The sequence below is a fragment of the Sorex fumeus genome, unplaced genomic scaffold (genome assembly GCF_029834395.1).
Source record: "Sorex fumeus unplaced genomic scaffold, SorFum_2.1 ptg000021l, whole genome shotgun sequence".
NCBI lineage: Eukaryota > Metazoa > Chordata > Mammalia > Eulipotyphla > Soricidae > Sorex > Sorex fumeus.
Genome location: NW_026606078.1, coordinates 7,628,953 through 7,655,520, shown reverse-complemented (window position 1 = coordinate 7,655,520; position 26,568 = coordinate 7,628,953). Strand labels below are relative to the sequence as shown.

General features: G+C 36.3%; 1 protein-coding gene across 1 annotated transcript in view; it reads right to left on the bottom strand.

Moving 5' to 3' along the window:
* The window catches only part of RYR2 (ryanodine receptor 2), a 754,458-nt gene that overhangs the window by 448,993 nt on the left and 278,897 nt on the right, over positions 1–26,568 (bottom strand). Inside the window, exons 5-8 of the mRNA XM_056113587.1 lie at positions 25,559–25,573; positions 17,496–17,570; positions 14,041–14,119; positions 10,602–10,714 (exon numbers count right to left, since the gene is read on the bottom strand). Coding sequence (XP_055969562.1) covers positions 10,602–10,714; positions 14,041–14,119; positions 17,496–17,570; positions 25,559–25,573 — 282 coding nt within the window. The remainder of the gene's footprint in view (positions 1–10,601; positions 10,715–14,040; positions 14,120–17,495; positions 17,571–25,558; positions 25,574–26,568) is intronic.

Below are 26,568 nucleotides of genomic sequence, written 5' to 3'. Positions count from 1 at the left end.
TCTTTTTTTTTTTTCCCCCTTTATTTTATTTTATTTTTTTTTTTAAAGTTGTAGATTTACAATTTTTTGTGCTTTGGTTTCAATTATACAATGATCAGATACCCATCCCTCCACCAGTGCCCATTTTCCACCACCATGGATAATATCCCTCCCACCCCCATCCCCCCGTCCCCCCGTCTCTGTGGCAGGGCAATCCCCTGTGTTCTCTCTCTCCTTTTGGGTGTTGTGGTCTGCAAAAGAGGCATTGAGTGGCAAACATGTTCAGTCCATAGTCTACTTTCGACATGCATCTCCCCTCCTGGGAGGATCCTCCAAACATCCTTTATTTGGTGCTCCCTTCTCTATCTGAATAGCCCTTTCCTCTAGGATACCCGGCTGGCCTCTAAGTTATGGAGTAATCCTCCTGGTGCTGATCTCAGCTATTCTTGGGTATTAATCTCATACTTTGTTACTTTATATCCCCCAGATGAATGCAATCTTTCTATGTCTATCCCTCTCTTTCTGACTCATTTCGCTTAGCATGATACTTTCCATATTGTACCACTTGTATGTAAATTTCATGACTTCATCTTTTCTAAGAGCTACATAGTACTCCATTGTGTAGATGTACCAAAGTTTCTTTAACCAGTCATCTGTTCTTGGGCATTCAGGTTTCTTCCAGTTTCTGGCTATTGTAAAGAGTGCTGCAATGAACAAACAAGTGCAGATGTCACTTCGACTATACATTTTTGCCTCTCTGGGATATATTCCCAGGAGTGGTATTGCTGGGTCAAATGGGAGCTCAATTTCTAATTTTTTGAGAATCGTCCATACTGTTTTCCAGAAGGGCTGAACCAGTGGACATTCCCACCAACAGTGAAGGAGTGTCCCTTTCTCGCCACATCCACGCCAGCATCGGTTGCTTTTGTTCTTTTGAATGTAGCCCTCCTCCTCTTAACCAGCTGTCTGCCCTTTGACAAGTTTCTTCACCTCAACCTGCTATTCTCACAATTCCAGGAGAAATTCCTATTCTGAATTTCTTTTCCAATAAATTTAAAATTTTCAACTACTGAAAAATAAGTCATGTTCCATCTGCTTCTACACATCAGAAAAAATACTTTCCTTCTTAGTACTATCTGCACAATGTAATTTTAAGATATTTTTACTTTTTCCCTTGTAAACTATCACACATGTTTACCATAAAAAACATCTGTAATAAAAGCAGCATAAATTTGTAAAATGCTTCATTCCAATTTTATTCATTTATTCTTGGTTTATATGCACTACTATAAAACTTGGGGAATACGGCTTTGCATCTCTGTAAAGCCTCAGCACACCAGCTCTGGTCTCAATGCCAAAAAAATGAGGTTGTTATCCTAAATATTCTTAGTTCAATGACCTGAGTCAAAATAATAGTCTGCATGTGCATATAGGTTTGCACACAGACGCATACATACACATGTACACAAATATAAAAATTACTAAAACACCAGTATATAATCAAAAATACCATCACATACATTTTTTACTTTTAAATTCAAGGGAAAAAGCCATGCCATATCACAATAGAGTTATTAATTTGTTATGGTTCATGGAATACACCAGAAAGCATCATGCTAAATATAACACATTCTCCATCATGAAGGTACTTGTAATCTACAAGAGAAAGCAAACTATGTACACAAAATACTGCAAGTTAGAATTTTTAAAACATATTAAATAAATTTTAATGTGTGTTTTTGAAATTGAGAAAAGGAAACTTTAGCCTCTTTACTTCCTAACTAGAACAGGCTTCATCACAGAAAATCTTGACAGATAGTATTTCAAAGAAAGGGGATTGCACTGGTTGGAATGAGGGGCTTGCAGAGTCAGTAGGACCATTTTGACCTTGGATCTACTTTTACATACTTAAGAGACATTGTCTCAAAATAAGTCTGTATAAGCAAGGGATTTTGGTATGTTAATAATAACAGGCTAAATGCAAATATTAATAACATACAAAGTTTTTTTTTTCTTATGGGTCATACCTGGTGATGCTCAGGGGTTACTCCTGGCTCTCTATTCAGGAATTACTCCTGGCAGTCCTTGGGGATGGGATGCTGGGAATCAAACCTGGGTCAACTGCATGCAAGGCTAATATCCTACCTGCTGTACTACCACTCCACCACATACACGAAGTTTTAAAACCGCATTATATATTTTAGTTTTTAATATACCAGAAACCTCATTAAAAAAAGTGGCCTGGGTCTTCTGGACTATCAAAAAGGCTCTATTAAAGAGAAGGCGATGGTAGAGAAAACTATCGAAAGAGGTACATATGGGAACTTAAAGTACATCAGATGAGCTAGAGCTAGGCCTGGAGACAAGGCTGGCACCAGCTCAACAACTTTAAGCAATAAGGAGTTACTGCCATGAACAAGTCATGGGCAAGAGGACAAAGGTCAGATGTAATTTTCAAATAAGAGGTAAGCCTAAGGGAAATAATAAACAGAGAACCAAAAAATGTGAAAGTTTCAGTCTGTTGGGGAAAGTACATATTACACCATATAAAGTTATTTATATCATGTCCACTCTCCTGAAGAAAATATTCTCTGAGGGGTGGGGAGATGTGGTGAGATAACACAGCAGGTAGGTGCTTTCCTTGCACTTGACAACTAGGGTTTCATCCTTGGCACTCCATATAGTATCTCACAGCCAAGCAGGAGTGATCCCCGAGTGCAGAGCCAGAAGTAAATCCAGAGCACAGGGGGAAGGAAGGGAGGGAGGGAGGGAGGAAGAGAAGGAGAGAAGGAGGGAGGGAGGGAGGGAGGGAGGGAGGGACGGAGGGAGGGAGGGGGAGGAAGGAAGGAGGGAGGGAAGGGGGAGGGAGGGAGGGAGGGAGGGAGGGTGGGAGGGAGGGAGGGAGAAAGGAAGGAAGGAAGGAAGGAAGGAAGGAAGGAAGGAAGGAAGGAAGGAAGGAAGGAAGGAAGGAAAGAAGGAAGGAAGGAAGGAAGGAAGGAAGAGAGGGAGAGAGGGAGGGAGGGAGGGAGGGAGGGAGGGAGGGGAGGGAGGGAGAGAGGGAGGAAGGAGGGAGGGAGGAAGGAGGGAAGGAAGGGAGGAAAAGAAGTAAGGGAGGGAGGGAAGGGGAGGGGAGAGGAGGGGAGGGAAGGGAAGGGAAGGGAGGGGAAGGGGAGGGAGGGAGGGGAGGGAGGGAGAGAGGGAGTGAAGGAGAGAGGGAGGAAGGAGGGAGGGGGAAGGAGGGAAGGAAGGGAGGAAAAGAAGTAAGGGAGGGAGGGAAGGGGAGGGGAGGGGAGGGGAGGGGAGGGGAGGGGAGGGGAGGGAAGGGAAGGGAAGGGAAGGGAAGGGAAGGGAAGGGAAGGGAAGGGAAGGGAAGGGAAGGGAAGGGAAGGGAAGGGAAGGGAAGAAGGGAGGGTGTTCTCTAAATATAACTACTTGAGATGTTTCTATTTCATTTTTCTGCCTCAACAGCAAAGGGAAAATCTGAGTAAGAACAACAACTAGTCAAGCCTTTACGATTAAATATTCTGAATGCAAAAACAGTTTCAATTACCGAAACTAAGATGAGTTATTATTAAAGTGAAACAGATGTTGTCAGAGGTTGAAAGCAAACATGGCCTTGGGCTGAAATATGTAACTGCAGCAGAGTTTGCATAATAGTATGCTCACATCACCCCACTGGCAGCGCGCAGGGGCTTTGGGAACTGATTCACTCCCTTGTTTCACCTTGATCATTATGTTGTCATTAATATATAAGGATTTATAACGTTTTAACACACACACAAATCATCTAATTGCCTTGTCAAAGAATGATTTTGCGAACTTAAAAGGCATGAGCCGAGGCAGGGGGGCAACAAATACCTCTCATCCGAAGTCATGCATTGAATAATGGAGCATAAAACCTCAGAAACTCAAAGGATAATCTAAACTATCTGAAGTTCCTTATCTGAAAGATGACTTTATACTTTGAGAGTTGACAGTTTTAATTTCCTTTGTAATTTTATGTATTCATTTGATGCATCTTTAAAACCTTATGCAATTTGTAAATAAGCTTCATCAGGCTGCCAAGGGGTTCATGGAACAATTATTTTATTTTTTTAAGATCTGAAGTTATTCCTCATTGATGCATTTATTTATACATTCTTTCCTCTCTTAAGTGTCAGGCACTTGGGCTCTGGTAATGCAACAATCTAGATAAATTATCACATAGTGACAGGAATACAAGTCAATGAGACATATCATCCACTTGGGTCTTATGTCTTTTTTTTTCTTGGATAAAAAGTAAGCAGCATAGAATCGATGCTATTTCTATACAAATACATTGGTTGACATGATAAATAGCTTGAAAATATTATGAGAGCTGCCTTTTCTAGGAAGAGTATTTTTATGCAACTTGAAACAATTCAATTTATTATACAATCAAAGCACTGCATAATTCTTAAGACATTCTCAGACATAAAAATTAGAATACTATTTTATAAATCTTAGAGTAGCTTTCTTGTTATTTTTTAAATCATTCTTTAGACCACTGAGTTGTGGTTTTTGGTTTTTGTTTTTTTCTAATTTTATTGAATCACCATGAGATACAGTTTCAAGCTTTCATGTGTGAGTTACAATCACACAAAGGATGATCAAACACCCATCCCTCCACCAGTGCAAATTCCCCACCACCAATATCCCCAGTATACCCCCAATTTCCCACCCTCCCACTGCCTCCATGGCAGACAATATACCCCATACTCTCTCTCTACTTTTGGGTGTTATGTTGAGAGGTTATCATGTTTGGTCCTTGATCTACTTTCAGCACACATCTCCCATCCCAACCAATCCCTCCAACCTTTATTTTCTTAGTGATTCCTTCTCTATTCCAGCTGCATTCTCCACCTCACCCCATCCCCTAGCCCCTGCTAATGAGTCAAGCTTCCAACTATCAAGCAATCTTCCTGGCTTTTGTGTCTACTATCCTTTGGTGCCAGTCACATGTTATGTTATTTTATACTCCACAAATGAATGCAGCTCTTCTATATCTGTCCCTCTCTTTCTGACTCATTTCACTTAGCATGATACTCTCCACGTCTATCCACTGATAAGCAAATTTCATGACTTCATCTCTCCTAACAGCTGCACAGTATTCCACTGTGTAGATGTACCAAAGTTTCTTAACCAGTCGTCTGTTCTTGGGCACTAGGGTTGTTTCCAGATTTGGGCTATTATGTTCAGTGCTGCAATGAACATACATTAAGTTGTGTTTTGATAGTTTACACGGCTATCTGGAAATGTTTTCATAAATGTTAAAAAAAGGTTTTTAGGTGGTAGATGAGGTGTTGAAATGATCCATGCCTGAAACTATCATTAACAGCATTGCAATTCATAGTCACTGTCACTGTCACTGTCCTCCCGTTGTTCATCAATTTTCTCGAGCGGGCCCAGTAATGTCTCCATTGTGAAACTTGTTGCTACTGTGTTTGGCATATCAAATATGTCATGGGTAGCTTGCCAGGCTTTGCCGTGCGGGCTCGATACTCTCGGTAGCTTGCTGGGCTCTCTGAGAGGGGCAGAGGAATCGAACTCGGGTCGGCCATGTTGGCTGCATGTAAGGTAAATGCCCTACCCACTGTGCTATCGCTCCAGCCCACAATTCATAGTGACTCAAATATAGTAAGAAAAAACTTATTAAAAATTGTAATTTTTATGTGGACAGGTAGCCCAGTTCCTATAAAATTAGCCAAAAATCAGTATTTTGCAATGCAAGCAATCCAATTCACAAAATGAAAACTTCTATGTATACTATGATTGTTTTTACAGATTTTCTAGCCCTAAACAAAATTTTGTATGATTTATCTTATTTATTTAGCCTAAATTCAACTCACATTCAGCAATATACACTTAACTATGTTTACTCTATTTCAAATTATATAGTTTTCTTATAGAGTACTTTCCTAAAGCCTTTTTAAAAACAAATGAAAAGTTCCAATATAGGCAATGGGATTATTTTCCCCTTGGAAACTTTTGAAAGGAGGATTGGGGTATAATTTCGTATTAGATATGAAATAAGAAGCCATCATTTGGATATCAAACTTAACTCCTCATACATGCCAGACATGTGTTCTGTCTTGATGAGTGGTTTACAATAATTTCCAGAGGTACAACCCTTTATTCCTGGAAATTTAATATACAGAGTGGAAAGTTGAGTGATCCTGGGGGGTACCTTAGCTCTGATGCCAAACCCAGCACCCTCCTCTCTCTACTAGGCAACTCTGCAAAAACATATGGTTAAAATCCATGTTCTTAATAAGTCTTACCTCAGCAACCTATTAATTATAAGTTTTATTAGAGAGGCAAATGCCCATATAGAGGACTTGACATTTGCTAAAAGAAAATTAGATTACAGGTAAGTATGCACTAATGATGGAGAAAATACAAAATTTCATTACTGAAAATGTTTGGTCTTTAAAAAAAATTTTTATTGTAATACCATGATCTACAAATTTGTTCAAATACAGTTGTTTCAGGCATTAAATGCTCCAACATCAATCTCACCACTGTTTGTTTTTAATAGTTAATTTTAACTAATGTGATTTCAGAGCATTAAAAAAAACTTAAACATACCAGTATCTTTTCAAGTGATAAATACTGCTTTCACATATTAGAAATTTATTTTAAATCAGTAATAATATTCCCTTCAATTCTCCCTTTCTAATTTTCTCTTCTCTATGATAAACAGATGCAACTTCCTGAATCACTTTTATTAGTCACAAATCTCCCAGATAAATAAAGATAACAACATACTTAGAGAATTTTATGTGCTCTCCATAGAGTTAAAAAGCTTTGGTTGGATTGAGGCATTTAATCCTCTTAACATCCCTAAGAGCAAGAAATTTTATTAATTCCCATATCACAGATGAAGGAAATGAGTATGTTAGGAGATTAGGTGTTGAGCCAGGTTTCTATTTACCAGGGTGTATACTTAAAAATAAATATACACACAATCCAGTATTCAAAATTCAATATGTGAATTATACCAGCTGTTTGTATATTCCAAAATCCTTTGACCAAGTTAGCTCTTGACCTTCACTTCTCATATTCTTCTCACTAAGCACCGTTATAGGTTTTTGGATCCATCAATGCAATTATCCATATACACATGGCTAATCATTCATAGTAGAAATATGATATAATAATGAGCCAGTCTAACACTCATGGGGATTTCATTAAGCATCTCTAACCTAAACTGTAACATTTGCTGTTATATTATGCTCATAAAGTTCCACATATACTTGTTTGCTTTTTCTACTATTTTTTCCAGAGAGGCTTCCAAGAAATGCTCAGGAGATCTGGAGGTCCCTCTTTGTGCTTCTCAGCCAAGAGATTGGCAGTAGCCTTTAGTGCTATTACCTGTGCCACCTGGCAATGCTTAAGGAACTCTGAGGTCACATCTGTTGGAGCTCAGGGGCCTCTGGGTTGCATATGGCACCTTCTCTGATTTTTTTTAGTACCAGAAACCATTTGTGTTAATCCTTGACATTTCCTTACATCTCTACTATATGCTTGAGCCACAGAGATGAATACTCTAAGCATAAAGTTCATTACCTAATGAACATTCTAGTTCTATTTAAGATGACCGGAAAAGGAACTTACATAAATAATGCCTAAAGTACAGCTTGAAATTGTAATTTTTATGAAACCAAGCAGAGTCCCGGTAGCTGAAGACCTCCGGGACCCAGCGACAGCCATGCTAAGACCACTCTCCACATGCTCGGACGAGCCTCATGCATAAAGGAACCGGCAGAGAAACCCAGGTGTGCGGGACCCGGGGCCGATATCTCCAAGCCTGCTCTGTTCAGGACTGGGCCTCCTCCACACAGATTCCCCATCTTCCAGTAGCTAGACAGTTACACCCACCACTGCCGTGTAAACCCATCAATGGCCAAGATCCAGAGACTATAAAACCACGCTCCTGGAAAGCGTGCGGCCACATTTGCGGCCGCATGGCCTCTTATTGTCCAGTTCTCATTCTCAGAGAACCTGGCAGGCTACTGAGAGTGTTCAGTCTGCATATATGCCTGACTGGGAACACCTGTAAAGGTGCTGCCCCAAAAACCTTCATCCCTCTCTAAAAGCCCAGCAAGCTACTGAGAGTATCCCGCCCGTATGGCAGAGCCTGGCAAGCTACCCATGGTGTACTCAATATGCCAAAAACAGTAACAATGATGGTCCTCATTCCCCTGACCCTGAAAGAGCCCCCAATATGCCATCGGGCTACACTAGCACATGACAGAGACGAATGGAGATGTTACTGGTGCCCACTCGAGCAAATCGATGAACAGGATGCTAGTGATAGTGACAGTGATGAAACCTGAGATTTAAGTTTCCCCAAGGTAATTGAGGGTGGACTCTAAACTACAGTTGCTGTTATTATCTGTATAGTGATTTTTAACTCAAATGATACCCAAATTCATTAGCTCATTTTTTCATCATGTAACCTTGATCCTAAGTATCCATTTTACAAATGAAGAATCCAAAATTCAGAAAATTGAATGACACCCTTGGGCATTTAGAGGTAGACTTGAAGCTAAGGAATCATAGCATGTGAGATTCCAAGCTTTCTATTCCTTCACAGTATAATTATACTACCCTGTCAAATAAACTCCATGATGTGGTATAAAGTACAATCTGTAAAGCAAAAACATTAATAGCAGTGCCAAAATCAAAATAAAATACACAGAGAATTTATATGTAGCCAAATTTTGTGTATGTATATTTTTATTATAAATTTATGCACATAAATAAAATAATAAACATATAAATTGTATATACATTATACATACATATAAACTATACATACACATAAAATTGGCTTTTATGAGTTATTTTTTTCTTTTTTTTTCTTTTCTTTTAATTTTATTGAATCTCCATGAGATAGTTACAAGCTTTCATGTTAGGCTTACAATCACACAATGATCAAACACCCATCCCTCCACCAGTGTACATTCCCTGCCATCAATCTCTTCAGTATATCCCCCTTCCTCACTCTCCCACTGCCTCCATGGCAGACAATATTCCTCATATTCTCTCATATGAGTTATTTTTACTTGTTATTGGTTTCCAAGTAAATCTGTAATTCAAAATGTGTATCTCCTGATCAAAATATGTCACCTTAACCTGGACAGCTTATGCAAATAAATAAATGCTGATTTGACAAGCTGACACACTTGTAGTGTTCAGAAAGTGTTCATGGTGACTGTTTCCATCTATTCTGGTTAAGAGACAAAAGAAGAATAATTCTCTAGGCATCCCTATAGCTTTGGAACATCAGATGCTCCACTTAGTTTAACAGTTCTTGTCAGTTACAAGAGACACTGCTTCACCACCCCTGTTTTCATCAACTCTTCGCACAAGATAAGTGCAATAGAGTCTTCTTTTCTAGAAATATTCTAACGTTAGAATTAAAAAGCAAAAACAAACTTGCACACACCCCAAATGCACCCTATATTCTTGTTCATAGAACAAAAGAATACCAACTGTTTACATCATCCTAAAGCATTTTAAGTAATATTTTAATTTGTGGAAGTTGAAATATATTTCCTACAAACCAGCACTTACTGAAGTGCAACAATACTTTCTTTTAGATTTGTGTTTAAATTCCAGCCCGTGTGTTTAAATTATTATCCTTAATACTAGGATTTTTTCTTATGAGTATTCAAGTAAACAAAGCATACCTCATTTTATGTTTGTTTAATTAAAAACAAAGAATCTTTTGTATAAATATTCTTTACACTTCCCTTGCTTTCAGTCTTCTGCAACATCTGTTATGATTGTTCCTTAGGATAATTTACTAAATAAGATAAATTCAAAATATACTTACTTTACCATAAAAATTTAAAAGTACCTGCAGACCAGAGAGATAGTACAGCAGGCAAAGTGCTTGCCTTGAAATTGGCCAACCTGGGTTCAATCCCCAGCACCCAGTATAGCCCTGAAGCACCTCCAAGAGTGATCCCTAAGTACAAAACCAGGAGTAAGCCCAACCTGCCGCATTTGGCCCCAAAACAAAAAGAAAAAGAATACTTCAATAATGTAATATAAACTCCTTTCTTCATTCTCCCATTTCAATCCTCTAAAATAATGTCAATGAACAACCAAAACTTTCATTTTGTCAATTTCTTCTTTCTTAACCTGACAAATGATTTTCATAAAATAATTTTCATTAATAAATATTAAAATAGGTCACGTCATTACACTGAGAATAAAATAGAGACCATGACATTTCAAATTCATGAAATTTCAAATACATCCATACATATAGATTATACATACACATAAAATTGGCTTGTATTGTCTGATTAGTCTGCATTTACATTATAGTAATAAAAATAATCCCAAATAAGTATTTTTATTATCATGTACATTCATATCAAGAGCACAGAGGAAGCCAAAATAAACTTTGCAAGTATACTTCCACGTATGACACATAATTCCTCTGCTTAATGAGTAATTTATAACTTGTCAAGTAAAAACAGTTTCGCTTCTAAACAAGTTCCCTAATCAATTTCCATATAAACTTTAGAGATAAATTTACAGATCTGTCATTTATCATATCACCAGGTACTGCTTTCCACACTTACCAGGTATCTCTCAGAGGATACACTGACTAAAATGAGATCATCTCCAACTCGTACTTTTTCTCCTTCAGACCGTTGTTTAGAAGCTGGATGAATAGTCCACCAACAAGCCTCCCCTGAAATATCATTCACAAGTTCAAAAGAAATAACTTAGTTTCAAATGAGTTTCTTAAGAAATTGGACATAAAGAAGTCCAATTCTTATTATATTTTAATTTTTATTTAATTAATGTGATTTACAAAGTTATTGATAGTTGAATTTTGCCTAAAATTATATATTTTGAGATATATAATATTTCAACGCCAATTCCACTATCAGTATTAGCCTATTCCATTCCCTCCCACCACTCCCAAAAATCTATTTTCTTTGCCTAAAACTCCAAAACCAAAAAAAAAAAAGAAAGAAAATCAGTCATCTGAAATTGAAATTTCCCTATTCAAAAAAGTCCTTTCAGGAATCGGAAATTTAATGTGAATTAATCTCTAAAACCATAAAATTAGAAAAGAATAAGCTATGGTCTCTTAGAAGAAGATAATGCTGAAATGCAAGGATTTTTTCAAGGAAACTGGCTGCAACATTTGTAGAAACTTGTTGTTTATTTTCCCTTCTAAGGATACTTCCTTTTACCAGTGAATTAATCAATCAGAGTAATCTGATTTAATTCTATATACAATAACATTATTATATTGCTCATTTTACTCTTCTGAAGCAGTACAAAATGTTTTTGTCGATTTATTTTCAAAAGGAATTAGTGTTCTGTGATGTGCAAGCTATTACAATTTTTAAAACTCCGTACTTTGGGGAACTCTTATTCTTCAAAATGGGTACAAAACATTATCATCTAAACTTTACTACCCTGTGCTTCATTTTATTTGTTATTTTAAAATGTGGTCAAATGTACTAATCCCAGGGTACAATATAAGAAAATTCTTTCTTAAGGAAACATGAAATATTTGACTATCCAAAGAATGAAATACATTTTTGTTTTGTTTTCAATCCCCATGCAGCTGTGTTCAGAATTTATTCCTGGCTCTGCACTCAAGAATCATTCCTGGCGGGGCTTCAGAGACCATATGGGATACCAGGAATCCAAAGTGGATTAGTGGTGTGCATGGCAACTGCCTAGTCACTGTCACTGTACTATCTTTATGGCCCTTTCTCAAATAAATTTATCTAAGCTAAATCAAGCATAAAACTCATGAATCACAAATCAATTTTCCATTCTATAGTCATGATAACCCAAATATAAACTTAAGCATATACTTCTTTTTTATATACGATTTTCCAACACCTACATATTCCTCGGTATCCAAACTTAAAGATACCTTGTTACTGATATTTTCCTTTATAATTATAATTCTGTCCCTCTTCCAAATCTGACTTTTTTTTCATAATACTTAGTTTCTAATCTTTGTTGATACTTTAGTGCGAGACTATTACTGCCAAATAGTGGGACTTTTGTATGCTTCACTCATTTCAGTTTCCCTAGCTCCTGCTAGTTTATCAGATGTTGTCAGTAAAAGTTCATTTGTATATTTGAGTTAATGAATCATCAAACAAATAACATTTTAATCTGTCACTAAAACATTTATAAAGTAACTACTCTGTGTCAATCATTGGTAGCTGGGAATACATCAATAAACAAGAAAGAATTAACTCCTAAGTTTAATTCTGATCAAAGCAAGCACATACCAAGTAATAAACATAACAAATAATTCAGCAGTTCTGAAGAAAATAGAGGGTCAAGGGAAAAACTAAGTAATGTAAGAGACATAGAATATAGTTGCAAGGGATTGCTTTGTTTTGATGCTTTGATGATTACATAATAACCTCAATATAGAAAAACTACGCAAATCTTTTGCTTCTTTTGAAAAAACTGGAGATCTTTTCTAATATATTATATGAAGTCACTGTCACTGTCCTCCCATTGTTCATTGATTTGCTTGAATGGGCCCAGTAACGTCTCCATTGTGACACTTGTTACTGTGTTTGGCATATCGAATATATCACGGGTAGCTTGCCAGGCTTTGCCGTGCAGGCGAGACACTCTCGGTAGCTTAATGGGCTCTCTGAGAAGGGTGGAGGAATCGAACCTGGGTCAGCCGGGTAGGCTGCGTGTAAGGCAAACACCCTACCACCCTACCAGATGAAGTAAATCAATTCAAATTAACTAGCAAAAATACAGAGGAGTGATTGAGTGTATTTAAATGAAATACAAAGACTGGAGAAGTAGTATAGCAGTCAGGGTGCTTTCCTTACATGCCTGGACTTCAATCCCTGGAATTACATTTCGTTCCCCAAGCACTGTAAGGATGCCCACTAACAAAATCAAGATTAATTCCTAAGCATAGCCAAGCCACCCAAATAAAATGAAATAAAATCAGAATAACTGATTCATATTTTTGGTGCCTAGGAATCTTTCTATTTCTTGTATGAGGGAATGTGTTGATCTATCAATAAATAAAGTAGGTTGGTACAATTTTATCCATTAATTTTTAGAAAAATTAAAATATAAATTACTTTGAAAAGAGAGGCTTATCCAAATTCTGAAAAAACTGATTTCAAATGAGTAGAACTATCTTCTTTGTTATTTTTTAATTTAGTCTTTTACTTATCTTTAATGACAAATTAGGTATTATCTCTGAAAAGAATAAAATAATCAAATATGCAAAAACATATAAAGCATAAAATCATAGAAGTACTGAGAGCAACAGCACACAGACTGATTTCACTGATTTTGATTCTCTGATAGGAGAATATGGAAAACTATTTGTACATAAATTTTTGTTTCAAAAATATGCAAATACATGTCTGTACAGATAGAAGCATGATATATGAAGAATAACTATATTTTCTTTTTGTTGAAATTTTGAGATATCATTTCAGAATAGCACAATATCATTTCAGAATCAAAAATATCTTGAAAATGAAAGCAAAAGATAAGCAAAAACACTATATAAACTAATCAGTTCACATTAATTCAAAACATTTAATTAAATAACAGTGCAATTTAATTGCTCTTTTTCTATCTAAAATCATGAGTAAAATATAGTCTGGTTTGGACATACAGTTAATCTGTGGAAATAACTAGCCAAGAAATATAATATATACTTCCTCTTACTAAAAATTTCCCTAGGGGGCCAGAGATATAGTACAGCCTGCCGGGTTAGGCTTTGCATGCAGCTTAACAGGGTCTGATTTCCTGCATCCTATATTGTCCCCTAGAGACAACAGAGAGATTCCTGAGTGCAGAGCCAGGAGAAACTCCTGAGCATCATTCTATGTGGCCCCCAAAACTAAAATAAATAAAAAATAAAAACTTTCCTTATAAGGCATTTGCTTTTTCCTGTCTCCATCTGCAAAGAACTCATTCACATGACTGCCTCCATCCAATCCCTGCTATTCCTTCTGGGGCAGCTACACGGAAGGGCACTGTGCTTACCGGTTGTATCCTCTTGCAAGCCAACATCAAAAGCCAACTTATCTGTTGAAGATCGAGAAGTGGACAAACAGCATAGATACTGAAAGACATGAAATTGGTAGCTGTTACTCAACATTTACAGTGTCTTCCAAGTCTATACTGACATGTAGTTTGGTATCAGCATATTTGGAATCAGTATCTTCTGTACTAGTATTTTTCTTTATATCCTTTCAAATGCATCTGTGCATGAGCTTAGATTTCACTGGGAGGTAGAACAGCATTCAACAGCATTCAGTAGGAGCTATGTTCTAAAGGTAAGGCTTTTTCCCCTCATGAGGTGATGGAAATGTGTTCTGTCAGTGCCTGTACATCTTTTATATCACATTAAAGTTGTAATTATAAATAAATGCACAACCAGGCCAGATATAAATATTTCTCCCAGATGGAAATTTGAAAACTATTCACTTTTATCTTCTAGTTTTGATTGAACTTAAAAATATTTATCTCTGAGATTTTGGTGTGGACCCTGGTGCCTTGGTGAGTTGAGGCTTTATCCTATGTAAATGTATGTATCTGTTTTCCTATAAGTACCTGAATTCATAGAATCATTCTTCCCTTTTATTTATCTCTCTAAATTTTCCTCGCCAAATTTTAAAGACATTAGATTTAATATAATTATTCAACTGAACTTCCAGAGAATCATCATTTCCTTCTTTTTATCTCTAAGTACTTCATTTTATTACTAATTTTTAGTCATTAGGCTTAAGATAATTTTTCAGACCAAATTCCTAACCAGTACCACACTTCAAAAACCTTGTAAGAGCTCAGAGAATGAAGGCACCAAGATAAATATAGCATGAGCACAAAACTAACTACCATCTACCACATGTGCTACCAACAAGAACAGAAAACCTGAAGAGTACTGAGACAATTCAGGGAATTGCTCCAGACCCTCCAGAATTACTAATGAATGAAAATTCTAGGACTATGGGATAGCTCAGCATGGGTCTATGAGAGAAGGGAGAGTAACCAATCAAGGATAGATATGTTGGCAGAACTCCAGATATCCAGGGGAAAGGAAGTTATTATCACAGCAAGATGAGATCAAATTGATCTAGAAACTGATTTTGTTTCTTGATTGCAAACCACTTGCTCCAATGGATACAGAAAAGATGCTTTGAGGTCCTCATGTTCCTAACAAGTTGGGTTGGGGGAGGGAAGGGCAGGTAAGACTGACCAAAAAATCTATAACCTACTGGGAGTCCTTATGGTTTATACTACCATATAAATGTGTTTAGTCTGCCTTTATTTGATAAAAGGTAACAAATTTACAAGATTATCAAATTTTTTCCCAGGCAAAATTATAAAGTGCTTTCTACAAAAGTTTTTAGTAAGATTTCTCAATAGCATAACACTAGGCACCAGGACTATTAACACTCATTCTCTGCTTCTTTAATGTTCACAGAAAATAGTATAATTATTCCACTAATTGTCAATTAAGCTCCATAAAGCAGGACTTAGTCTTAATTACAACTATATCCAGCACTTAGGGTAATGCCTAAGTTACCAAGGGTGCTAAATGTATACTGACTGGATTCATGAAGCTTTCTAATGTGATTACAGGTTTAAAGAGATTCAACAAGGTAATAAGACTATAAAGCATGAGGCAGCGAGACCTGTATTTCAATCTTCTAAAATCCTCCAAACAACTCCAGGGTTTAACCCAGCTCACTAATTAGAGAAGGGTACTTCTTAAAATAGACTCTCCATTTCTTATTCCATACAGTTTAAAATTCTTTGTGTCAAGTTTCAATGTGTGATTGCCATATTCATTATATATATATGTATATCTGTATGTATATATGTATGCATATGTATTACTGTATCACTGTCACCCCATTGTTCATCTATTTACTCAAGTGGGCGCCAGTAACATCTCCATTCCTCCCAGCCCCGAAATTTTAGCTTACTCTCCCTACTCATCTTTCCCAACAATTGTGGAATGAGACCTGTTATCGTTACTGTTCTTGGCATATTGAATATGCGAAGGGGAGCCTGCCAAGCTCTGCCCGTGCAGGTGGGATGTTCTTGGTAGCTTGCCTGGCTCTCTGAGAGGCATATATATACATATATATATATATATTGTTGTTTTGTTGTTGTTGTTGTTGCCTACTATCTGAACCCATCAAATATGGTGTGGTAGTATGTATATATATATATTTACCAATTATAAAAAACATTTTTATTTCATCTATAGCATTGTCAGTTAAGATTTCCAGAATGAAGTTAATATATTTTTCATTTTATTTGTTTGTTTAAATTAGTTTACCCTAGAGCAGAGCAATAGTACAGAAGATTGGATGCTTGTCTTGCATTCAGCCTATCTAGGTTTAATCCCAGACTATACAGTACCCTAAGTTTAACCAGGAGTGATCTCTGAGCTCAGAGGCAGAACTAAGCCCTGAGCACTGTCCCCATGTGCTGCCAAGAACAAAGAAAAAAATAACAATACAATAAATTAGTTTTTCAAGAATTGCTGGTGTTCATCATTACTTTTTCTATTAAGAATTTTATTTTTTTCTATTAAGAATTTTGAAGACATTAGTTTTTTAAGATGAGAGTTTATTTTAAAAAATAACTTTCAGTTCAAGATTCTCTAAGTCAATTTATGTATATGATAAAGCCCATAAATCAAAATGCTATTAAGTTATCAGTAAAATTGATCAACATTTTCTCTATACTCTCATCTTATACTTTTGAACTCTGTTGTGATAGAAAATGAGGACTCTATGCATGAGAGAAGTTTATTGCACAATATAAATTAGTGGGTGAAAGAAGAAATGAATGTGGAAAAAAATAAATAAAACATTTACTTCAAAAAGTTGGGGACTGACTATAAGGCACAAAAGTAGATTTAATTCTCCCTTATACTAAATAAACTTGTTTTTGTTAATAATCTAACTTTACTTTCAATGAATGATCTATCTATAAAAGTAGAAATGAAAACTATTTCTTGACTCTCATGCTTCTCTTTCCCTTAAAAGATATTAAAAGGGAGATATTTAAAAAAGGAATCATATAATGATAGAATTTAAGGACCTTACAGATCATGTAAAGTAACGCTCACATGTTAAGTGAGAAAACTGAACAAAGTACAAAGATACTAATGTGAGGCTAGATAGTAAGTATAGTGGTTAGGGCTTTGTCTTGCACAGGGCAGACCGGCTGTTCTTTGGAAACCCATATTATTACTCAAGCATCACCAGGAGCAATTCCTGAATGTAGAGCCAGGAGTAGCGCCTGGGCATCACTCGGTGTGGCCCCAAAACCCCCCTGCCCCCCAGTAAAAGTAATAACAAACAATTCATCCAAGATCACTGATACCATCTTAAAAATGTTATGATCAAAATTTCCTGACTATATATGCCCAAATGAATCTGGAGGCCCACAGAGAGGTGAAAGAAATGTGTACTTACCATGCCACTGTAGGAATGACGTAGCAATATGGCATGTCCATAGAGGAGTGTTCGATGACCACTACCCTGAGCCGTCTGAAGAGGAGAGAGGGGCAAGAAGAGAAAATTTCAAGTGAGTCAATGTAGCACCGTCACTTCAATATGATGCATTCAAGTTCTCACAGAAAAGTATAATGGGAAATGATAAAGTAAGAGTTACTGCATATAAGCACAGTGGTGTGGATAAATAGTTTAAACTGGAAGAAAACTCTCAAGGAAACCTCTGCCATGGAGCTAGCAGTCCATCAACGTCTTCAAGAATAGACAGGATTAGTAAATATCATCATGCATCATTTCTTTACCGTGTTTTGTTTTTGTTTTATTTGGGGCCACACCTGGCAGCATTTCAAGGGTGTTTCTGGCTCTGTGCTCTGAAGTGACACCTGGTGGTGTTCAGGGGATTTGAACCAGGGTCAGAGGGATGTAAGGCAGCAAGGCATTCCTATAATCTTTCCCTGGTCCATCTTTTCTTTATGGTTATTTTCCATTATTTGTGGTATGCATTACACAGGGACTATTAATCTCTTATCACTGTATCACTATTATCACTGGCATCCCGTTGTTCATCGATTTACTCGTCTGGGCATGGGTAACATCTCCATTCGTCCCAGCCCTGAGATTTTAGCGGCCTCTCCTTACTTGTCTTTCCCAACTCTGCCGTACTGGAGGCTCTTTCAGGGTCAGGGGAATGAGTTCCGTTATTGTTACTGTTTTTGGCATATAGAATACGTCACGGGTAGCTTGCCAGGCTCTTTTGTGGATCACTACTATTTATCAGGTTTTTAGCAAAACTTCTGGCACATTGTAAGGACTAAGTAAATATCTGCTCAGTGAATGAGTTTTTCTAAAACACAAAATTGGTTTAATCAGTACAAAGCCTGAAAAATTTTTCATAGCTTTTGTTTATAAAAATATTCCAATTTCCTTTATATGAAATAAAGGATTTTCTCAAGTTGTAGAAAACTTCCTATTAAATCCCACATAAATAACTTAATAAATAATCAAAAAACATTTATTGAAAAAAAATTGGAGGATCCCAATGAAGGATAGGTGAAAAATATGAGTAAAGGCCTCAAGACAAATAATCATGAGGAATATAAGAAAGTAAAGGAATCATGAAATTGTAGTACTGGGTCACAGAAAGAAGAAGAACTATAGAATTTGGTAAGGTAAGATAACGGACGATTAAGGAAGTAGTGTCAAGAAATTTTTTTCCTGTATGAAAAGATCTTCTAAGGACTTAAAGATGCAAATGATGATGCCAAAGTAATATGCATTAAAAAGTGCAGAAGCACTCTGAGAGCCAATACTATTGTACCTTTTTAGTTAAAACATATCTGCTATTTTTCCATAGAATTTCTTTAAGTAATGTATTTGTCTGTTTTAAAACTCTCAGAGTAGCTCCTAAAAATGATATTAAAAGACTAAAATTATAAGAAAATCTGGTTTTAGCTAAAAGGAAAATCACTTTTTTACATATTGAAAGGTAAAACATGTTTTGCAACTTCATATCTGTCCACAGAATAAGATATTTTGAGAGTAGCTCTATTTTCTGTAATACATTTGATTTGTTGTGGCCAACGTCATTTAACTTGTTATCACTTTTATAGGATCCTTTCTTCTAGTATCATATATAACCTCCAAAGCTATAAACCAACTGAAAAATTCTTTCTTTGGCGTCTTGGTTTTTGTTTTGGGATTATACCCAGCAGTACTCAGGTCACTCCTCGCTCTGCACTCAGGAATCACTTCTGGCAGTCTCAGGGAACCACATGGAGTGCAGGGGATAGAATATTGGTGGTCACATGCAAGGAAAGTGCCCTACCCACTGTACTATAGCTCTGTCCCCCAGTATTCCTTTCTTTTTTTTTTTTTGGCCACATGTGTTACTCCTGGCTCTGCACTCAGGAACTACTCCTTACGATGCTTAAGGAAAATATGAGATGCTGGTGGGTCGAACCCAGGTTGGCTACATGCAAGTGTACTACCAGCTATACTACTGCTCTTGCACCATGTATTTTATTCTTGACAGTCAAACCAACGAGATTTTTCTTTTGGCATTTTATATACTAAACTGCCCAAATTGGCTTTGATTCAGACAAAACAAAACATATGATTTACCACTCTCATGTAGGTTGAATAACTTGTTCATGTAGGAAATATTTATCCAAAGAACTATATTTAAGGGAGTCAGTCAAAGGAATATCTTGATTCTTTCTGTGTTCTTAAAATTTGGTTAATTCTGGAGCGGGAGCAATGGTACACTGAACAGAGTATTCCTTGTATATGGTTATCCTGGGTTCAACCTCAGGCATCCTGTATGGTCCTCTGAGTACTACTAGGAGGGATTGCTAAGTGCAGAGCCAGGAGTGTTCATTAGCGCACCAAGTGTAGTCCAAAGCACTGTGCATGTGTGTGTGTGTGTGTGTGTGTGTGTGTGTGTGTGTGAGAGAGAGAGAGAGAGAGAGAGAGAGAGAGAGAGTATAAAATTTGGTTGATTTTATCAACTCCATCAACTTTGTTATAAGAGATATTCATATCCTCTTTTTTTTTTCAGTTTTGGGTCCACACTGAGCAGTGCTAAGGGATTACTCCTAGCTCTGTGCTCAGAGATCACTTCTGGAAGGGTTTGAGGGACCATGTGGGATATACGGGATCAAACCTGGTTGGCCGCATGCAAGGCAGTTTCCTATCCACTGTTCTATAGCTCCAGGTCCCCCTTTTCCTATTCCTTGCATCCATTTAAGTGAACAAATACTGATGAGCTTCCTCTGATATAGAGAACTCTGGTCCTTCATAAAATCATCTTTAGAGTTATTTCTAGGCAGTTCACTGTCTAAGTGAACTATGGGAATCCACAGAATAATTCAAAGAGAAAAACATCCCTAATGCTGGATGATGAATGATAAGCAGTGGTAATCAGGACTGATGGCCCATTTTCCTTCAAGCAACCCAGATCAAAACCTGTAAGTACAACCTGGCACAACCATATCATTTCTGAAATCCAGCCAGGAACAACTAGATCAGAATCAATCAAATTATAGCACAGCGAGTTCAAAGTTGGCCTGCTTTCTAGATCATACTTGAAAAGCAGAATTTTTGTGTTCCTGACATTAAAATTTTAACTACTTCATGGAACATAAAGTATACAAAAAGTAAACAAAGCTTTCAACGAAACCAGTAAAAGAAGAATGAAAAACATAAATTTTATATAAAAAGAAGTCTTAGACTATGAATAACTTTGTAATTTATTAGTTAATAAAAGAAAATTTTGAAAAAAATAAGTCATCTATACTTTAGTCTTGCCAATTTCCTGGTAAATATTAAAGAAAGGAACACTTTTTCCTATGCACTCAAAATTTCTCAGGAAACACAGTACCTGATGCCAAGGGTACTAAACTCACTCCACTCAGTCTATCACTCTCTTGACAATCTGCACTGAAATATAATGATTCATTCAATAATTTTCATACTGAATCCCAAACAATTTCCTTCAAAATCTTACACACCAACAGCAAAGAAAGTGCAACTTCCAGAACAAATTATTTTTTTGTGCTTTTGTTTGGTTTGTTGTATATTTGGCCACACTGAATAAAAACCCTCACAGTGCTCAGGGGCTACTCAGGGCTCTGCACTCAGGGATCACTTCAGGTGGAGCTCAGAAACCACACAGGGTGCCTGGGTTCAAATCCATATGGGCCACTTTCAAGGTGGGTCCCTACCTGCTGTACCGTAACTCTGCCCCAAATTGTTAATTTTTCTCTTAACATTTCCAACTATATAATAGATTATCACATCTTTTTTTGGAGGAGGGGGGTGTCACCAATGATGCTCAGGTCCTTTGGTCACCACCAGCAATACTCAGCCAGGTAGTGCCACCCGATGCAGTGCCTAACAATGTCGAGCTACCATTGCCTGACAGCACGCCCCTAGCAGTGTTGAGGGATAAGGAAGGGTAGAACTCGGAGCCTTACGTGTGCCCTTCTCTTTAAATAAAAATATTTCCTGAAACTACATATTCTTAAAGTAAGGTGTCAATTCTGATTAAGGCTACATCAGTTCCTGAAATCTCAACCACCCTCAGAAGTCAACAATCCCTTATGGTGCCTCTGTAGCACCAGGATTCTGAACTCACCAGTGCTGGGCTACCGTTTTTACCTATAAATGATGGGGGTTTACATTTAGGTACTATGAGGTAAAAACAAACAAACAAAAACCCAAAAGCTAATTACTGACTACTTCTAAACTTTTCCCTCTAAATTGTCCTGTGTTGAGGAGTAAAGAATCACTCATAAGGGCCAGAGAGGCAGAGGGCAGGACACATGCCTTGCATGCAGCTGATCCAGGTTATTTCCCTACACCAATTTGGTCCCAGGGGCAACACCAGGAGTGATACCTGAATGCAGACCCAGGAATATTCCCTGTGTACTAACGAGTGTGCCATTCCCCCCAAAAGAATCACTTGCAAAAAGTAGAATTTGAATTTACAAAACTAAGAGTTTAAAGTTCTTCAGTCCTGTGCCTGGGTTTGGTTCTATTACCAAAGAGAGGGCCAATAGGCTTAATGCTACACAGTAAATAAATAAATCAAACTCATACATAAAAATGTTCTGAGTGCATGCAACCAACATCAAAAAACATAGCTCTATGTATTCTAAATAAACCTTACCTCAATCTTTATACAATCTATTTTGGTACAAATTTAGCATTAGGCATTTTGAGACTTCACCCTTTCCAGAATCTTGAGGAAAATTATCCAAGTAGGGGACCCTATGTAAGCAAAATCATTAATGCAAATGCTACTATATTTATATTTTTAGAATAGTATGTGGCCATAAGACTTTATTTATCTATCTTCCTTCTCTGTGGGAATGGAAACAAATTGGATCACTGTGAATACCCCTGAGATATAACTATTCTAAGTGAAAAAGAAAAATATATATAATACACAAAGAAGTGATGACTATGATCAAATAAAGTGGCTTTTACATAATAAAATCACTAGCTTTGTGTTTCATATTTTTAGTGTTTTCTTGGAGAGGCAGGTCTATTTTTATATATATAATTGTCTCACATATTTAATGAAAATTTCTATTATTTCTGTTTAAAATCATTTAATTTACCTGTTACACAGCAGTTAAGTATCTTACAAAATTCTAGATTGTAATCAGTTATGTACAAAAATGCTATTTATTCAATTTAGGATTTTTTTGTACTCCAGGTCCTTATTAAGCATGAGTTTCTAAATTAATAAAATCAGACTCTATGTGACAACCGTTTAAAATCTTAGACTTCCATAACATAACATATTACTTTTGGTTTGGTTTGGTTTGGTTTGGTTTGGTTTGGTTTGGTTTGGGGACCACACCCACCGGTGCTCAAGGTTTATTCCTGGCCCTGTGCTCAGGAATCAGATTTCGGGGCTGAGAATGATTTAGAGTCACAAAGTGAACAGCACCAAATTGACTAGAATGATTTAGAATCACAAGGTGAAAGACACAAGATTGACTAGCACAGAACTATTTTCATTTCTGGAGTCTGGCATTTTAGCCACCCTGAGGCTCGCTCACAGCAGAAAATACTCAAGCAGCAATGCCATCTTTAATGGCTTGTGACACAACAGATTCAGAGGATGATAACAGTGAGGAACGAGAGTTCTGTCTTCAAGTAAAACAAACGTGCCTGACACAGTCAGTAGAATTCTATGAAGGCAGGCACTTGGCATCTGATGGCCTTCTTGTGGTTCTGAAGCCAAAGTCTCCAGGGAGAACATATCAAGTTGGAACTGGATAATGTGTCCTAATCATTTAGTGCCAGAAGAAAAAAATGGGATCCTGTGACGAAGAAACACCTGTCTGGTTCTAGGAGGTTAAATAATACTTATAAGGCAATGACAGCCAAAGAAGACATAATTGAAAGGTAAGAGCCGAATAAAATGCACTGCTCTTTTCTTTTTCAGAAGCTTAATATAACTATAATTAAATACACAAGCCCTCCATTTAATCTATTTCTAAGTCTTCCAGATCATCTAAGAAAGATAGGAAAATAAGCCGTTGAGCCTTTATCAAGAAATCAGAGACTTGTTCAAGTATTTTAAGTATATCAAGTATTTTGGGTACATATTAAGAGAGAGACAGTTGAATTGATAGGGCATAGAGCCTGAGAGATAGTCAGGGGACAAGGTGCTTGCTTGCACTTGGCCAAACCTTATTCAATCCCTGAAACCACGTATGTTGATCACCAGTAATGATCCCTAAGCACAGAGACAGGAGTAAACTCTGAGCACCACAAGGTGTGGCTGAGAAAACAACAAACAAATTAACTGCTTAAAAAATAATACAAATATTATAATAATATAGTAATAAGCAATACAGGTTTGGAGTGGGTGAGATGATAAAATTCAGATTTAACAAAAAAAAAATGTTTCAAATGTAATTTTCTTACTTTGCTGATTATTTTCCAAGAAAGAACATAATTACATTTTGATGCTATTTCTAGCATCTGAAACAAGATCCTTGTTCGATATTGTCTAATTTACCAGTTGATACCATCACTTTCAAAAATACTAATATTTTACTGAAAAAATAATATCTGGTTTTTAGAATGTGTAATGCCCTTGTTGATAAAGGACTTCAAAGAAGTACTCAAATCTGTCTTCCTATCCACACTTTCAAATTCTCAAAGTTAATGACCAGGGGCCGAAGTGATAGTACATCAGGTAGGGCTTTAGCCTTGCATACGACCAACCCGGGTTTGATCCCCAGAATCCCATACGGTCCCCAAAGCACCGCCAGGAGTAATTCCTGAGTGCAGAGTCAGGAGTAACCCCTGTGCATTACCGGGTGTGACCCAAAATTTAAAAAATTAAAACAGTTGTCAGTAGCTACCACATGTCTGGTCTAATTTATACAACAGGAATCTTAGACTTAGCTAAGTAACTGAATAGGCAGAAGGGTAAACTTTGTATGCTTTCTCTTGTGAGTAACTAAAAAGCTACATTTAACTTTGAGGTGTTACACTTGATTTAAATTTTTAAAATTAAATCCTTTTGGGAACAAGGAATTTGGCCCACACCTTTAGGTATTCAGGGCTTTCTCCTGGTCCTGTCTTCAGGGGTCACTGCTGGGGGACCATTTGCTAGTGGCAGGGGTTAAACCAGTGTTTGACATTTGCAAGGCCTTAACTTCTGTACTACCTCCTCCAGTCTTGTAGTTAAACTTTTTAAAATACATTTAAAGCATAATATGTTTATGTATACACTGTTTCTCAACTTTCAGTACAAAAAAACTAAAAATTTTCAGTGAAGTACGATAAAAGTGGTACCATCTAAAAATGAAAGAAAATAGCTGGATGGCATGTCCCAAAATAATGACATTCTATACTTCCTTTTCTTTCCACTCATATTTCCTTCAATGACAAGATGATGCATTTTACTTTTCCTTTTAGGTTATTTCCTTTTAAAACCTGTCCATTTTGTGATTTTGTTACGATTCAAAGCAATTCCTTTATGTCTCTTGTGATTTTCAAGTTTGTGAATTCCTATTAATCCATTAATGCAAACATGATTAAACACAAAAAGCATATATAAGCCCAACATCAAAAAGTCTAAATGAATAAAGTTTTCTGTAATTTTTCTCTAAAAAGTATTAGACTTTAGGCAATACAGTTACAATAGTGCTGTTATTTATGGTTCTGACTAAGTTATTGCATCTTTACCACAACTGTTTTTTCTATTCTGCCTCTCCTTTGCCCCTTTTTCAGTGTATCCCCATGGCAGGTCAGTGTTTGGAATCTGTTTTATAATGAAAGACCAAAGGAAATTTTTTTATGAGAGAAATTCCTTATATTGATTAAAAAAAGTTATAAGATAAACCACAGATGTCAAATGTAACCTATTCAATTTTTAAAATGTTTGCTTAAAGTTTGGGTCATTTTAAAAACTTAAAAATAACAGATTCTAAAATAAAATCTGCTAATAAATTTAAAACATTGAAATATTATATATAGAGGATCTGGTGGCTCACCTTCATCATGAATTTCTGTAGGGGCAAAAGAAAAAGAGAAGATATTAAATACATATAATTTCAAATATTTCTTTAAAAATATCTTTTATTTATAATGCCCCCATTGTCAAAAATGGAGTTATGTGAATGATAAACATAAAAAAGCAGACATCCACTGTGTTGTCACAATAAAACTAAGTGTCAACTACATGCTAGAAAGAAGCTGTAGCAAGCAAAACTCTTTCAAAAAAGTTTTTACATTGCTTCATTACTGTGAAAACATGCTGTTCTACTTTAATGCGTGATTCAATTCATAACATAGCTATATACAAAACCCCACAAAAGTATCACACTAAAATTATGCTAGATAGTTAAGTTTGTTTCACTTTTTCTTAAAAATGAATATAAACAGTGACACAATTTAAAAATAAAAAGAGAGGATTATAAATGGCACTATAGTTTGTTAACTAAAAACTATGATGAGCTATTCATATTTCATGCAAAATAATAAGTAATCCTCTAAACACCTTATATTGTGATATGCAATAATCAAAGTAAAATATTATTTTAAAGGAAAAATGGTAATCTCTTATGATTTATGCTATAAATTTTCTACAAAAATATTTATGATATTTCTTTTCTTTAGACCCATAAAGTTTGACTTCTTATTCATAGGAGAGGTACACAGATGAAAAAAGAGCTAATAAGAAGGAAAAATGACAATTTATTTCCAAACCTAGGGCTAAATTTAGTTGTCAGGAGCATGTAAATCCTACAGAGAAAAGATAAACATCCACATTAATGTTAAATAAAATGAAAGTTTTCTAACTGAAATTTGTAAATACAACATCTGCTTTCCTAAATTATAACTCTATAATAATATGTATATTGTAAAGGGAGAATTAAAGTGTTTAACTTATATTTTCACTTTATGAGAAAATCATAAAGAAGAGATTTATTCTCAACTTAGAGAATGAAACTGGTTACATTTTGTTAAATGATTTCATTGTAAATGTTAATACAAAACTTAT